This window comes from Aotus nancymaae, unplaced genomic scaffold (assembly GCF_030222135.1).
Source record: "Aotus nancymaae isolate 86718 unplaced genomic scaffold, 86718_ANA_hifiasm-v0.15.2.pri h1tg000011l, whole genome shotgun sequence".
NCBI classification, from domain to species: domain Eukaryota; kingdom Metazoa; phylum Chordata; class Mammalia; order Primates; family Aotidae; genus Aotus; species Aotus nancymaae.
In genome coordinates, this window is record NW_026988422.1 from 51,724,233 (window position 1) to 51,741,350 (window position 17,118).

A 17,118-nucleotide genomic window follows, 5' to 3' on the forward strand; every position below is an offset into this window, starting at 1 on the left:
TCTCCTTGCTTTCACTCTTGCCCATCTATAGCCTCTTCTCCATTTGACAGTTAGAGCAGTCCTTTAAAAAAAGAAGTCAGATCATGTTGTTCCTGCTTCTACGCTTCTTGTTTTACTAAATAAAAGCTAAACAAAATACCATAGACCTAAAGGTCTTAATGTGATCTTGGCCTTGGCTAGTTCTTTGTTTTCTATTATTCTCCCTCTTGCTCCCTGTGTTCCAGATACATTAGTCTGTTTGTTATTCTTCAAACACACTAGGCATCTTTCCACATATAAACTTTTGCACTTGCTGTAATTCTCTATTCTTGTGTGCTGTTTCACTGGATATCCACATGGTTCATTTTCTCATCTCTTTTAAGCTTTTGCTCAAATGTCACCTTATTAATGAGACTTTGTCAGTTCACTTTACATAAAACATAAAATAGCACTTGCCCCACCTGTCATATTCTATTCCCTCATCCTGCTTCATTTTCCTCTAGAGCCTTATTACCTGATATACAATATATATTTATTTGTTTGTCTTCCTCAGTAGACTGTAAACCCCATGAGGGAAGGGTTTTTTTTTTCTTTTGGTGGTAGTGGTTGTTCATTGCCATTTTATCAGCACCTAGAACAGTACCTGTCATATAGTAGGTCCTTAATAAATATTCATCAAATGAATGAATCTTAAGTGCTCATTTTGAAAAAAATACTTCTTATAAAAAGGTTTCCACAAGATGGCATTATTTTCAAACTTTATGTAACTAATGTTGGGAGCAAATGATAGGTTCTTTTCTGTTTTTTGCCTTAAACAAAAAAGATCTTTGTGATGAAGATTGTCACGAGAAGTTAGTAGGGTGAATATGGGGCATGTCAAATACTGCATTTATATTTGTTTTTTGATTTATATTTTTTCAGATATTTATTATAAAATAAAAAACATCTGGAGAAACTTATAGAAAATTATAGCATATTGGCTGGGCACGGTGGCTCACACTTGTAATCTCAGCACTTAGGGAGGCCGAGGCGGGAGAATCACGAGGTCTGGAGATTGAGACGATCCTGACCAACGTGGTGAAACCCCGACTCTACTAAAATACAAAAATTAGCTGGGCATGGTGGCGTGCACTTATAGTCCCAGCTACTTGGGAGACTGAGGTAGGAGAATCACTTGAACCCGGGAGGTGGAGGTTGCAGTGAGCCAAGATTACGCCACTGCACTCCAGCCTGGTGACAGAGAGAGACTCTGTTTCAAAAAAATAAAAATAAAAATAAAACCAAACCACAAGGTCAGGAGTTCAAGACCAGCCTGGCCAGGATGGTGAAACCCCATCTCTACTAAAAATACAAAAAAATTGGCCGGGCATGGTAGTGGGCGCCTGTAATCCCAGCTACTCAGGACGCTGGGGCAGAGAATTGCTTAAACCTGGGAGGCGGAGATTGCAGTGAGCCGAGATCATGCCACTGCACTCCAGCCTCGGCGACAGAGCGAGACTCAGTCTTAAAAAAAATTACAGCATATTGGGGTGTAAATAACCATTTAGTACAGTTATTTGCATGGTAACTGTGAATAAAGGTTGTTCATGTGTATCCATTGACCACCATTCCTTCTGAGAGGCCTTCAGCAATGAGAAAGCAGCAATAAGTTCCAGAGCCTTTCACTACTCAAGCCACTAGTGGAAATCCAGCCTAGTGCTAGAGGGCAGAAAATTGTCAGCTGTTCAATGCTTGTTACTCATAAGTTAGGTACTCTCAGTCTGGTTCCTCATCAACTGGGCATTCAAAGTTTGAAAAACTTCCATGTTTCTAGAAGATGTTGCCAGACCTATCTTGTTAAAAACTGGTAGGTTCTAAATGCCAGCGATTTTTTAGCTACTTCTCTGACCAGCACTAAACTCAGCAAATAGTTTCCCTAATCAGAAAATTTACGCTTGTCCCCAAAACCCTCAGGATTTGGCTCCTCTGTCTGTGTCAATGCCATCTAATTTCTTGATTTCCTCACTTACCTCATTTCCTTCTTCCATTTTAATCCCTGTGCCTCTCTTAAGCTCTTTTCCTGGATGGTTATTTGATCCATTTTATTCTCACTCTTCACACCTCTTTTGGTACTATTCCTTACTCATGAAGTATTTTTTCCTCTTCCTGTTCAACTTAACTATGTTTATTTTTCTTTTCAAATTGTTCAAAAATATACTTTTAAAAAGTTGTTGAAGTTCTCTCTTTTCCTGTTTTAGGGTTTTCTCTTTTATTTCTGATCATAGCAAATGTAAGGACTTACTTTGTTTATCTTTTTAAAGTTCTCAGCAGAGACCCAGAACTCTAACTATTTAGAAATGAAAACACTGTTCTTTTGTATTTTTGAGTCTCTAAATGGAACATAAAATATAGGATGGTTTTCAGGTTTACAACCTCTCCTCCCAGTTCCCCTGGGATGGCTAAGTAAGTACTAGGGCTGATAAAATGACATTTTATTTAAAATCAAATGCGATGTTTAAACTCAAAACATTTAAAATGGGCCAGGCGTGGTGGCTCACACCTGTAATCCCAGCACCTTGGGAGGCTGAGATGGGCGAATCAGGAGGTCAAGAGATCAAGACCATTCTGGCCAACATAGTGAAACCCCGTCTCTACTAAAAATACAAAAAATTAGCTGGGTGTGGTGGTGTGTGCCTGTAGTCCCAGCTACTCGGGAGGCTGAGGTAGGAGAGTCACTTGAACCCGGGAGGCAGAAATTGCAGTGAGCCGAGATTGTGCCACTGCACTCCAGTCTGGCGACAGAGTGAGACTCTGTCTGAAAACAAAACAAAACAAAACAAACACATTTAAAATGAAATGAGATGGTTAAACTCAAAGACTTGTAGTTTTAACATTTTTAACCATATATGAGAAATTTCTAGTAATGCTTTCCATATCTTATAATATGAATGATGGTGTTTTAACTTGTCACTCTCTTGTGTTTGGCATACTGCATATATTAAACTGGCTTTGACAAAACAGACAAATGGGATCTAATTAAGAGCTTCTGCACAGCAAAAGAAACTATCATTAGAGTGAACTGGCAACCAACAGAATGGGAAAAATTTTTTGCAATCTACCCATCTGACAAAGGGCTAATATCCAGAATCTACAGAGAATTTAAACAAATTTACAAGAAAAAAAACAAACGACCCCATCAAAAAGGGGGCAAAGGATATGAACAGACACTTCTCAAAAGAAGACATTTATGCAGCCAACAAACATACGAAAAAAAGCTCATCAACACTGGTCATTAGAGAAATGCAATTCAAAACCACGTTGTGATACCACCTCAGGCCAGTTAGAATGGCAATCATTAAAAAATCAGGAGACACCAGATGGGTAGTGAGGATGCGGAGAAACAGGAACACTTTTACATTGTTGGTGGGAGTGTAAATTAGTTCAGCCACTGTGGAAGACAGTGTGGTGATTCCTCAAGGATCTAGAAATAGAAATACCATTTGACCCAGCAATCCCATTACTGGGTATATACCCAAAGGATTATAAATCATTCTATTATAAAGACATATGCACATGTATGTTTATTGCAGCACTGTTCACAATAGCAAAGACTTGGAACCAACCCAAATGCCCATCAATAGTAGACTGGATAAAGGAAATGTGGCACATAAACACCATGGAATACTATGCAGCCATAAAAAAGAATGAGTTCATGTTCTTTTCAGGGCCATGGATGAAGCTAGAAACCATCATTCTCAGCAAACTGACACAAGAACAGAAAACCAAACACCACATGTTCTCACTCGTAAGTGGGTGTTGAACAATGAGAACACATGGACATAGAGAGGGGAACATCACACACCAGGGCCTGGAGGTTGGGGGACTAGGGGAGGAATAGCAGGTGGTGGGGGATTGGGGAGGGATAGAATTAGGAGAAATACCTAATGTAGATGATGGGGCAATGGATGCAGCAGACCACCACCATGGCACGTGTATACCTATGTAACAAACTGGCACGATCTGCACGTGTACCCCAGAACTTAAAGTAAAAACAAACAAACAAACAAAAAACTGGCTTTGAGGCTAAAATTCAGTGTTTAGAAAATCATTTTTTGTTTGACTAAGAAATTATTGGATAACATTAATTTGTTTGGGCCATAATTTTCTGTTTACCAAGGAATTATTGCATGGCATTAATTTGCATGAATTCGTTCATTTGAGAAAGTGTATTTTTCTGGACTGAGACATGAAGACTTACTAATACCTGGTTATTAGAATATAATATACCATATTTGTTCAAATATACTTATTTTATTCAAGAAAATGAAAGCATTCTTATTTAGTATACATATCTTATAGCTGCTTCTTTAAATATCATTTACAAAAACCGTATTTAATCCCAGAAAGATAAATCTCAGAGACATTGTTGTTTGCTCAAGGTTAGATGAGATCCAAAAGCCCTTGCTGGTTTCATGCTCTGACTGCTAACCTCTGTTAGTGCTTACAAAAGTGAGCTTACATTCTAAACCTGTATATTAAGCCATTTTGCTTATACCTGCTCTATTGATAAGGCTTATAAGTTTCTCAAATAAAATTAATTAGAGATTCAGCAATGTGGCTTTAAATAGAATTGGTTATTTTTGTTTGTGCCTTTTTTTTTTTTTTCACCCACAGACTGGTTGAGATGGCAGAATCCCGTTTTCCCAGATATTTTAACACTGAAGAAAAATTACTTTTGACAAGCAGTAAAGTTCATCTTTATCAGGAGCTCACCTGTGATGAAGTTCTACAAAGGTATGCAGCTTTAGATTTTGATTTTTTAGTAATGCCTTGAAGGTTTATGTTTTCTCTTTTATGTTTTCAGCTTCTGAGTGAGAAAAGTCTTTACAGGTTAGAATTATTAGAATAACTTTTTCAGTGTTTTTCTTTGTTATAGCCTTTTGGTTGAAGTCTTTCTTTAAAAATGAAAAAATTAAGGCCGGGCGCGGTGGCACAAGCCTGTAATCCCAGCACTTTGGGAGGCCGAGGCGGGTGGATCACGAGGTCAAGAGATCGAGACCATCCTGGTCAACATGGTGAAACCCCGTCTCTACTAATACAAAAAAATAGCTGGGCATGGTGGCGCGTGCCTGTAATCCCAGCTACTCAGGAGGCTGAGGCAGGAGAATTGCCTGAACCCAGGAGGCGGAGGTTGTGGTGAGCCGAGATCGCGCCATTGCACTCCAGCCTGGGTAACGAGCGAAACTCCGTCTCAAAAAAAAAAAAGAAAAGAAAAAATTAAATGAATAAAATATTTTAGATTTAATTATTTAAGTGGTATGTTACTTATCTATTGTATGATTAACAAATTGTCTCACAGTTTAGTAGCTTAAAACAGCAAATATATATTATTTCACATAGTTTCTGAGGGTTAAATGTCTGGGAGTGGCTTAGCTGGGTGTTTCTCGCTCAGTGTTGCTCAAGAGGTTATACACAAGCTGTTAGCCAGGGCTGCAGTTATCTCAAGGCTTGACTGGAGCTGGAGTATCTGCTTCCAAGCTCCCTAATGTAGTCGTTGGAAGATCTCTGTTCCTTGCTGGCAGTGGGCAAGAGGCCTTTGTTCCTTACCATCTGGGCCTCTCCACAAATCACAACATGGCAACTTGCTTCCCCCAGAATAAGTGACCTGAGAGACTGGGCAAGTGAAGCAGTACCCAAGATGGAAGCTGTAGTCTTTTATAACCTACACTCAGAAATAAAGTACCATCATTTTGTCATATGCTTGTGGTCATACAGATCAAGTCTGGTATACTGTGGGAGGGGCCTACACAAGGATGTGAAATACCAAGACAAGGGAGTAAGCATGGGCCATTTTGCAGACTGGCTGCCACAAGTAGTTTTACCCCAGAATTGGAGCATTAGCATTATCTTAGGAGAACCAAGGAATTCTGAAACTGCACAGAAACAGTTTCCTCTGTTCCCAGAAAAGTATGATATGTCTAGAAGAGCTGCAAATAAGTTAGGTTTACTGAATTCTTGCAAATCATTACTGTAACTTAGGGAAGAATAGGTTGTTATTGTTTTTTTTTTTTTTTTTTTTTTTGAGACGGAGTTTCGCTCTTGATACCCAGTCTGGAGTGCAATGGCGCGATCTCGGCTCACCGCAACCTCCGCCTCCTGGGTTCAGGCAATTCTCCTGCCTCAGCCTCCTGAGTAGCTGGGATTACAGGCACGCGCCACCATGCCCAGCTAATTTTTTGTATTAGTAGAGACGGGGTTTCACTATGTTGACCAGGATGGTCTCGATCTCTTGACCTCGTGATCCACCCACCTCGGCCTCCCAAAGTGCTGGGATTACAGGCTTGAGCCACCGCGCCCGGCCAGGTTGTTATTGTTTTTAAGTTACTTAGCCATTGCAACACCCTTATTTATTTATTATACCTTAAATTTATTGACCATTTTATAAATTCTTCTTTTATAGGATTGAATCTTTGGAAGAAGAAATTATCTCAAAAGGAATTAAACTTGTGATTATTGACTCTGTTGCTTCTGTGGTCAGAAAGGAGTTTGATACACAACTTCCAGGCAATCTCAAAGAAAGAAACAAGTTCTTGGCCAGAGAAGCATCTTCCTTGAAGTATTTGGCTGAGGAGTTTTCAATCCCAGTAAGTTTTTCCCCTGCCTTTTTTCTTTTCCTTTCTTTTATATTACATTCACTGACTTATAGTATCAAGTAATAAAATTAGAGGAAAATGTAAAACAGATGACTTTTTAAAGGTGGTACAGTCTAATTGCTATAGCAAACATCACCATCATCTTAAATTAGTTCATCTGCTGAGATTATTTTATTCTTTTAATAATTTGAGCCTGGAGAAGATTTGAATGATGTTTTTAAAAGTTCATGTAGTTCCTCCTTTTCTTACTTCTCATTGTTTACTCTTTGTGTATGCTTTATATCACATTTGTCATATTGCAGTAAATATAAAGTAGTAAAACTTCATGAAATTGCCTAGGTCCATTTCTTTGTTGCAGTCATTAGTTTTGTTGTAAGTATTTTAGGTTTAGATACTATATTATTGTGTTCTGTGCTATTTTGTGTGAGGTAGGATTTGGTTTGCTTCAAATGGTCAAAGGTCACTATTTAGGGGTGTTGGAATGATAGTAATGAAAGTGCCAGTAAGAAAATCTTGAAAGATTACTGGTGGCTTGGTTTTTAGTAGTAGGCATTGTGATCAGAAATCTGAAGATGACGGGATATTGTAAGGGGTTGTGATGTGTAAGCTGCAACATTCCCATCTGTCAGAGGTTTCAGTTGTTCCACAGCCTCATCATCATTCAGGCTTCTCAATTTTAGTCATGCTTCATCTGAAGAAAAGACAGTTCCTTAAACTGTGATAAAATTTGGTTACGATTTTGTTATTTTTAGATTTGTTTTTGGAAAATTAAAGCTTTGGATCTTTGCAACATGAAGAATATCTATAAGTGATATAAACTATCACACAGCCTTTGAGATTTATAAAACCAAGGAAGAAGTCAAGGGAGAAAATGTAACATTCAAAAAATTGTACATACTTTAATGGCTTTTTAGTTTATTTTGAATTAAAGTCAAGTGATATTGTTTATCTTGGGTGATGATCATCTTTTATAGTTTATTGTAGTTGGTTAAAATGATAAATTGAAATTTATATTTTTTCTGGTCAAGGAGAATAAGGGAACTTTGAAATAGTTTATAAAGATACTTGATTGAATAGGAATTTATGTATATAGTTGGCCCTCTGTATCTGTGGGTTCTGCATCCATGTATTCAACCAACTAAGGAGAGGAGATATTTGAAAAAACACTGAGTGTGGTTGTATGCTCCTGCATTCTCAGCTACTCAAGAGGCTGAGGCAGGAGGATCACTTGGATCCAGGAGTTAAGGTTGCAGTGAGCCATGATCATGCCACTGTACTCCAGCTTGGGAGACAGAGCGAGACTCTGTCTCTAAAAATATGTATATATTTGGAAAAAAAGAAAAGGATTGTTGTCTTTGTACTGAACATGTACAGACTTTCTTTCCCTCTTTCCCTAAACAATACAGTTTAGCAGTGATTTACATAGCATGTAAATCGTATTGGGTATTATAGGTAATCTAAAGTTGATTTAAAGTATACAAGAGAATGTACATAGGTTATATACAAACACTGTACCATTTTATATGAGGGACTTGAGCACCCATGGATTATGGTATCTGCAGAGGAATCATGGAACCATTCCCCCATGGATACAGCAGGATGACTATATATTCTTATTTTATTATTAATTCATACTGTTGCTTGACTTAATCCTGTGCAAAATAAAATTCACTTTTTTTTTTTTTTTTTTTTTTTTTTTTTGAGGCGGAGTTTCGCTCTTGTTACCCAGGCTGGAGTGCAATGGCGCGATCTCGGCTCACCGCAACCTCCGCCTCCTGGGTTCAGGCAATTCTCCTGCCTCAGCCTCCTGAGTAGCTGGGATTACAGGCACGTGCCACCATGCCCAGCTAATTTTTTGTATTAGTAGAGACGGGGTTTCACCATGTTGACCAGGATGGTCTCGATCTCTTGACCTTGTGATCCACCTGCCTCGGCCTCCCAAAGTGCTGGGATTACAGGCTTGAGCCACCGTGCCCGGCCCTTAAAATTCACTTTTTAAAAGTTGTATTTGTTTGCTTTTAAGTAGTAACTGTAGGCTAATGCTTTTTGGTTTTTTCTAAGGCGATTTATTTTCCCAAGTGAGAAAGGGGCTCTACTTTTCTTTGTTTCTAATAGAACCCTCTGAAAAAAAATAGGTACTAAATATCCCATTTCTCTGTCTTTGTCTTTGTTTCTATATTTAGAGATAAATGCAGATTATACTGTGTACTTACCTGTGATAACTGTTTTTTGTGACAAATAAGATTGTAAGATTGATTTTAAAAGAATTTTGAAAAATACTTCCTTTAGAAAATGTCAGAATTTTCCTAGCTAACTTGATGCATTTAAATGAAAACTCTCTCACATAGGTCTGAGATTTAATTAAAAAAAAAAAAAAAGAAATCATGAACTTTTTTTTTTTAATTGCATTTTAGGTTTTGGGGTACATGTGAAGAACATGCAAGATTGTTGCATAGGTACACACATGGCAGTGTGATTTGCTGCCTTCCTCCCCATCACCTATATCTGGCATTTCTCCCCATGCTATCTCTCCCCAACTCCCCACTCCCCGCTGTCCCTCCCCTATTTCCCCCCCACAGACCCCAGTGTGTGATGCTCCCCTCCCTGTGTCCATGTGTTCTCATTGTTCAACACCCACCTATAAGTGAGAACATGCGATGTCTGATTTTCTGTTCTTGTGTCAGTTTGCTGAGAATGATGGTTTTCAGGTTCATCCATGTCCCTACAAAGGACACAAACTCATTGTTTTTTATGGCTGCGTAGTATTCCGTGGTGTATATGTGCCACATTTTCCCTGTCCAGTCTATCATCGATGGGCATTTGGGTTGGTTCCAGGTCTTTGCTATTGTAAACAGTGTTGCAGTGAACATACATGTGCATGTGTCCTTATAGTAGAACGGAAATTATGAACTTTTATACATTTTTACTATACTTTGAATAGGTGGTTTTATTAAGTTGGTGCAAAAGTAATTGCAGTTTTTGCCATTAAAAGTAATTGCAAAAACCACAATATATATGGAACTAAATGTCTTAAGATAGTATTTTGTTGTCTGGTTCATTTGCTTTGCAAATTAGTAAACCTGTGCCTCTTTGTAATTCCTTTCACATGCCCATAGATACTCCCGTTAGAGGAGTATTTCATGTTCTTCAACCTGGAACCTTCCTTCTCTAAATATCCACATGGCTTATTCTATCCTGTCACCTTATCAGTGAGGACTTTCCAAACCATATAAGTATTAACCATATCCCGGCTGCCCTCTTACTGTGCTTTGTTTCTTCTCCATCACAGCTTTCACCCCGTAGCATGTTATATATCTAATGTTTGTGTGTTCCTTCTACTGTCTCATCCTCTGTCTCTCTCTCTCTCTCTCTCTCTCTCTATTTATTTATTGAGACAGGGTCTCACTCTGTCACCTAGGCTGGAGTGCAGGCACAGTCATGGCTCACTGTAGCATCAACCTCCCAGGCTCAAGTGATCCTCCCACCTCATCCTCCAAAGTAGCTGGGACTACAGGCAGGAACCACCACCACACCTGGCTCATTTTTTATTTTTTGTAGAGATACGATCTCACTATGTTGAACAGTTTGGTCTCAGACTCCTGTGCTCAAACAGTTCTCCCATCTTGACCTCCCAAAGTGCTGGAATTACAGGCATGAGCCACTGCACCTGGACTGCCTTATTCTCAGTACCAACAATAGTGCCTAACATACAGTAGACACTCAACAAATATTTTTGAATGTATGAACTGTAGATATTACTTCTCATCTTGGTCTTTAATTAATCTTATCTCTGTTGGTACTGGACTTAAGTTTTAATATTTGCTTTTAACCTTATTTTTAATATATCTTTGGTTTTAACTGTAATACAATTTTCAGTGGCAGAATGTCTTATATTGGAGATATACTCAAATTACACTGGCATCTTATAGGAAGAAAAATTCTTAAGATCCTTAAATTTGAAAAAGGCTTTAGAGATTTAGATAGTATCAGAGAGCCAGGCAGTAGGAGAAGAGATGTTTATCTCAGTCTAATAGAACTATGACAGGTGAATGTCTGATGGCCTCTGAGCATTGGGTGGTAAGCCATGCATTCTAGATATATAGATGGCAGATAAACGAATGAAAAGATAGTCAGAATCCTGTCATTAGGGACATGCAAATTAAAATCACGATGAAATACCCTACCCATCTATTAGGATGGCTCAGAAAACCCTGATCTGAACCATTCTCACTCCTCCCTAGGCTCAGGACCCAGGGCTGGTACCACCACAAACCCAGTAGCTTAAGGAATTAGGAAGAAGGGTAAGAGAGCAATCTGCTTATAAGAGCAGTGTTTTCTCAAACTAGGTTAAGGCACTGACCCCTTTTAAATGCAGATAATATTCTCACAAAACCCCATTGCTGACTTCATTTGTATTATAATATCACAGAAATTACAGAATTATAAGACTAGTTAATAATTCTTAACATTAAATTGTGCTTATAAAACCATAAAGGTGGATTGCATCTACAGGCACCATGGTACTGTTCTAATTATGCCAATTTAATATGTTATAGATGATAATTTGCTAAATTAAATTATTGCTTGTAATATATATATATATAAACTTATCTTACAGATTGTTTTGAAATATGTATATATATATATATAAATATGTATATAAAACGTGATGACTCAGCTCTTCCACCTCTTTCTCTATTTGAACCAGCATTAAAAAACCTTCATCTGTTTGGAAAGGGTGACATCATTTGGCCCTCATGTGGGCTTGAATGCATTTAAGTTTTAAGTTTGCTGTTGCTCTTTTCTACATTAGTCCCTGAGAATTAAAGAGGAACTAATCGATATCACTTGATTGAAAATAGATGTATTAATATCTTTTGGAAGTTTTCAATTATAAGATGGTTTTACTAATATTTTGAAGCTGTCACTGAAATGAAAACAAAATTTTTAAATTCTCACAGAGAATTTCATAGACGTTTGAATATGTTCAGACTGCGATTTTGAGAAACAGCTGTAGAAGTCTGGTAGAATCTTTTTTCCTGAAGTTTATGGAGGAGATGTAAGTGATACTCTGCTATGGGGTTGGAAGATGCAGAATCTTTGTCTTTTTGAAGTGTGTTCACATTAGTATTGAAAAAACAGTAGGCTCTGAGACTTTAGAGATACTTGATAAAAATAACAGAAAATAATTTAAATATTGCCTTATAAAATAAATTGTGGTTATGGCTATTTATGTTGACAGCTTATCATTGACTTCTAATTACCACATACAGAATAGTTATTATACATCTTATAAATTGTGTATCAGATTAAAATAATAGGATTTTTTTGCCAGAAAGGACCTTGAAGAAAATTTAGATTAGCCCTTTCATTTTACAGTGAGGCCAAAAAGTGACCTGACTTGCTCCAGTACATTCAGCATAGGAAAGGACAAGCAGCAGGTAGAATGAGAGATCTTTTAGATGCCAGTTTGGGGATTTTTTTTTTCCATGGCAGAATTTTCTTTTTTTCTGAGACATACAGAATTATGGTAGACTTCTTAATGGCATGATTGTATCTTCTATTTCTCTGATTTCCAGGACCTAGCACTATGGATAACTAATATTTAGGAGGTAACAGCTAATGAAAGTATAATTCAGGTTTAAAAATAGTCTTATCATAATATGTATGTCATATTTACATTCATTATAATATTTTTCTTTATCTTTTAATACATAATTTGAATTCTTTTACTCTTGCTGTTGAAATTCTAAGTTTTTTTTTTTTTTTTTTGAGACAGTCTCGCTCTGTTGCCCAGGGTGAAGTGCAATGGCACCATCTCAGCTCACTGCAATCTCTGCTCTTGGGTTCAAGTGATTCTCCTGCCTCAGCCTCCAGAGTAGCTGGGATTACAGGCACGTGCCGCCACACCTGGCTAATTTTTGTGTTTTTAGTAGAAACGGGGGTTTCACCATGTTGGTCAGGCTGATCTCAAACCCCTGATTTTGTGATCCACCAGCCTCGCCTCCCAAAGTGATGGGATTACATGCGTGAGCCACCACACCTGGCCAAGTTTTTAAGTTGACTTTTGTAGCATGCCATGTTAGTTGTAATCTCTTTATTTTCCATTCCAGAGTTTTATAAGTTGTTGGAATAAAAGAGAATGGAAATACGTTACTTAGATAACAGGACTTTCACCTTTTGAAAAGTCTTTGGAAATGCTTTTTACTCCTATTTCCAAGATCTACATTTTTACTTTTTCAGAGAATTCAACGAATCAATTTCAGTTATTATATGAATAATATTAAACTTTTTTTGGTCTCCTCTGATTCTTCTACTTCCTTCATTTCTTGATATTGTACAAATGCTTTCTGGTGTAAGGGGACTAGTACCAGTTAACACTATTTACAAAAGAGGTATATGGAAAAAAATTTGGATATATTATTAAATATTCTAAGAGGGAAATGCCTTATTTCCATTGAAAGTTGTTGTTAAAATCCAAATTATTTTGCTAAGATGTGCTTATAATTAGTTTTTCTGTTGCCATCTGTGTTCTTGATTACATGCCTTTTGAGAATATCCATTGCTCTAACTTATTGCTTATCAAGGTTTCTGGAATATTACTGATTATTTTTATGTTTAAAGCTGCTTGGAAAAATGAATCAAAATACGTACATTTTTTATTTTGCTATTTTAAAGACAGAGTTTTGAATCATTAACAAATGGAAAGAATTTTTTTCTTGTTTTAAGGTGGACATGTTACAAGGTTTGACTTTTTATTATTTCACAAAAGTATAAATTTTTGTTTTCTTTATAGTGATAAACTTCATGTATGCCAAGATTTATTTATTATTATTGTTTTTTACACCATGAGCTGTCCCATTATGCCAACTGGGTTTAATTTTTGTAGGATTATACCTTGTCTTAGATACTAATAAATATTGAAAATTAAAAATAAGAAACTAGGCCACTTCACATAAAATAATTAAGGTTTTATTAATTATAAATTGGGAATATTGTGTTTATAACCTGTGAGATAAGAGGAAAAAGAATGTATGTACACAAATTTGACATTTACTTTTATCTTAAACATAAATATTCAAAACTGTCACTTTTGTGAAGGCCTGATGAAGTTACTCTGATCGTAAAGTAGGAATCCTAGACCCTAGATGTAGACATAGATATGCCATTAAAACTCTGCAGTCCTATTTTGCTGTGTGCAGTGTTGTATGACTTTTCTAGAAATCATGTAATTTTTGGCTTACTCTTATTACTTTCATATTTATTACTGAAAACAAGCACCATAGGACTTCTGAAGTAAGAAAAGTCCTTTACAGTGTTTTTCCTTTCCATAAATGCCTACTGTTGGCTCACTCTCATTTGAAATCAGATTGTTCTTAAAACTATCTTATGTTCATTCAGATCCCTGAAACTCACAGTCTAGACTAAACCTTTATCGGTTAGTGAAAATAATTCTAGAAAAAGTACATTTTTCTTTTGTGTAGCTCTTTATGCTTTCTGAAACTGTTTTTATTGTTTCTAGCAAAAAGCTAGAAACAAGTTAAAGGTTAATGAGTAGGTGATTGGCTAAATTAGTGTTGATATATCCATACAGTATTATATTGTGCCATTGTTAAAATGAATGAGTTAGCTCAGAAATGGTTTTGCAGGCAAGGGTTAATTCAGCTGGCATGGGTTACTCACACCTAGCCATTTCCAAAAGGCCTCTTTTCAGGACTGCCCTTGACTGGCTCCTGGGAGATGAGAGCTGAGCCCTGGCAATATTCTGCTTAGTAAGAGTGTCATGTGCCTGAGGACTTGAGCCACAGGTACTGGTTTGATCAGATAGTTTATACAAACAGTGTGATTTATGGTGAAGCCTATTTTTCTCTGGGGATCTGGGGACTACAATCTAAATAGCTGAGGTCATTCACATGCAGGCATTACATGCCTAGTGACTGAACCCTCAATAAAAATGCTGGACATGTAGGCTTGGGTGAACTTTCTTGGTTGATGTTACTTTGCACGTGTGGTCACACATTGTTGCTAGGACAACTAAGCACATGCATGCAACTCCACTGGGAGAGGACACCTGGAATCTTGCACCTGGTTTCTCCTGGACTTTGCTCGTGCTCCTTTTCTCTTTGCTCATTTTGATCTGTATCCTTTTGCTGTAATAAACCATAACTGTGAATATAACAGCTTTTCTGAGTCCTGTGAGTCATTCTAGTAAATCATCAAGCCAGAAGGAAATCATGGGGACCCTTGACATCCAGGGGCACTAATACATGTGTACAAGAGTATCTATGACAACTTAATTTGTAATTGCTCAAAACTGGCAACATGTAGTTAATAGTATTGCATCAATCTTAATACATTGGTTTTGATAATTGTACTGTGGTATGTAAGATGGTGATATTAGGAGAAGCTGGGTAAAGGGCATTTGGGAACTCTGTACCCTTTCTACAACTTTCTGGTAAATCTAAAATTGTTTCAAAATAAAAAATTAAAAAAACAAAAGGAGGTCAGGTGTGGTGGATCACACCTGAAATCCTATCATTTGGGAAGCTAAGGTGGGAGGATCACTTGGCCAGGAGCTGGAGACCAGCCTGTGCAACATAGCAAGAACTTGTCTTCACACACCGTCCCCCCTCCAACACACAATTAGCTGGGTGTGGTGGTGCACACCTGTAGTCATAGCTACTTGGGAGACTGGGGCAGGAGGATAGCTTGAGTTCAGGAGTTCAAGGCTGCAGTGAGCTATGAACATGCCACTGCATTCCAGCCTGGGTAACAGAGCAAGACTCTGTCTCAAAAATAAATAAATAGGAGAGTAGGGCAGGTTTTATGATTAGAAGTTGGCTCTGGGTACTCATAAGGAAACAGCACTGGTTGTATTTGGAGAAGGGGACTTGATTTTGATGCATTGGCTCTCTTCCATTTAGTTATCTGGTCCCATAGATATTATCTAATACCTCTTCAATTTAAACCCTGCTCTTCATCTTTCAGGAAATCCTCTTGGCTCCACTTTCTAAATACATTCAGTACCTGATTACATTCTACCACCTTCGTTATTATCATCTGGTTCCTGGAGGTTAAAAGTACTGGTTTTGGAGTTAGACATTGGTTTGAATCTTAGCTCCATTATTTGCTAATTTTATGACCTTGAATAAGTATTTATGCCAGCTTTAACTTTTAGTTTCCACGTTTGAAAAATGAGGATAATCATATCTGACTCATAGGGCTGTGAGTATTAAATGAGATCATGTCTGTAATGTTCTTCACAATGTTTGGCACATTCAGTAAAAAGTAGCTTTTAATTATTAATTTTGCTAGTTACCTCATTCTAAATGCCTGGTGTATGCTATCTCTCTCCTCCTAATATATATTTTTTAACAAGGCTGCAAGTGCCTCAGAAGGAAAAATCATGTCTTATTTACTGTTAGTATCCCCTCTGTCTGTCTTATTGATGGAGGCTGTTACTGCCTGAACCCTCCTTTATCTAGTTAACTCATATTTATTTTTGGATCTTAGACTCTTTTTGTCTTTCCTTTTTAATTCCACCTTTAGCACTTGCATCCAAAGCTCTATGCTAGGTACAATGGGATAATAAAGATGAATAAAACATAGTCTTTGCCCTAAAGGCTTCTACAAATAAGGTAATTGTAGAGACAAATCACTCTCTGTGGTATAATGGAGAATAAAATAAGTATCTTGTCTACTGTTCCTTTTCTGTTTCTTACAAATTTGTAAGTAACTTGGTACTTCCCCGTCTGTCCTTTATTTGGGACTATAGATTACACAGAGGGAATTAAAGGGAGGTAGCACAGACCTTCATAGTCTCTTGGTAAACCCTTTATCATGTCTAGCTTTGACCCTTAAATGTCCCATTCTTTTTTTATTTTTATTTTTTGAGACAAGGTCTCTCTCTGTTGCCCAGGCAGGAGTGCAGTGGCATGATCATAGCTTACTGCAGCCTTCATCTGCCGAGCTCAAGTGATCCTCCTGCCTCAACCTCCCAAGGAACTGGGACTACAGGCATGTACCACTACACCTAGCTACTTTTTTTGATTTTTAGTAGAGACAGGGTCTTGCTATGTTGCCCAGGCTGGTCTTGAACTCCTGGGCTGAAGCAGTCTGCCCACCATGGCCTCCCAAAGTGCTGGGATTACAGGCATGAGCCACCATGCCTGGCCAGTGTCCCATTCTTATTTAGAAAGTGATTGCTCTTTTGGAGACTGATAGGTAGTGGTTAAATTGATAAAGCACATGCATAATTCTAAAGTTGTATTGCTAAGAAAAGGTTGGAAATGAAGGCCAGCTGTAGCTCCTAGTCTTTAGTGTTACTTTACGTATGTTACACAGTGCCTTGATTTGTTGTAAAATTTTCTAATTGAAGATCTTAAGGTTGTAGCTGAGTGACAATCTTGTTTTCCATTGAGTAGAGATGCAGAGAATGAGGTGATAGCTAAGATTACTTAAGGAGCCATTTGGATAATTGAATAATATCACTTGCCACTTCTATCCT

At 37.5% G+C, this 17,118-nt stretch overlaps 1 protein-coding gene across 11 annotated transcripts in view; it reads left to right on the plus strand.

The window, feature by feature from the left end:
• RAD51B (RAD51 paralog B) overlaps nucleotides 1–17,118 on the plus strand; it is a 769,161-nt gene that overhangs the window by 51,186 nt on the left and 700,857 nt on the right. For all 11 annotated transcript variants that reach the window (XR_001105026.2, XR_010342068.1, XM_021675056.2 and 8 more), the window contains exons 6-7: nucleotides 4,633–4,752; nucleotides 6,419–6,602. Coding sequence is in view for 9 of the 11 variants with exons in the window: in XM_021675056.2 (XP_021530731.1) it covers nucleotides 4,633–4,752; nucleotides 6,419–6,602 (304 nt within the window). In the remaining 2 variants the exon portion in view is untranslated. The remainder of the gene's footprint in view (nucleotides 1–4,632; nucleotides 4,753–6,418; nucleotides 6,603–17,118) is intronic.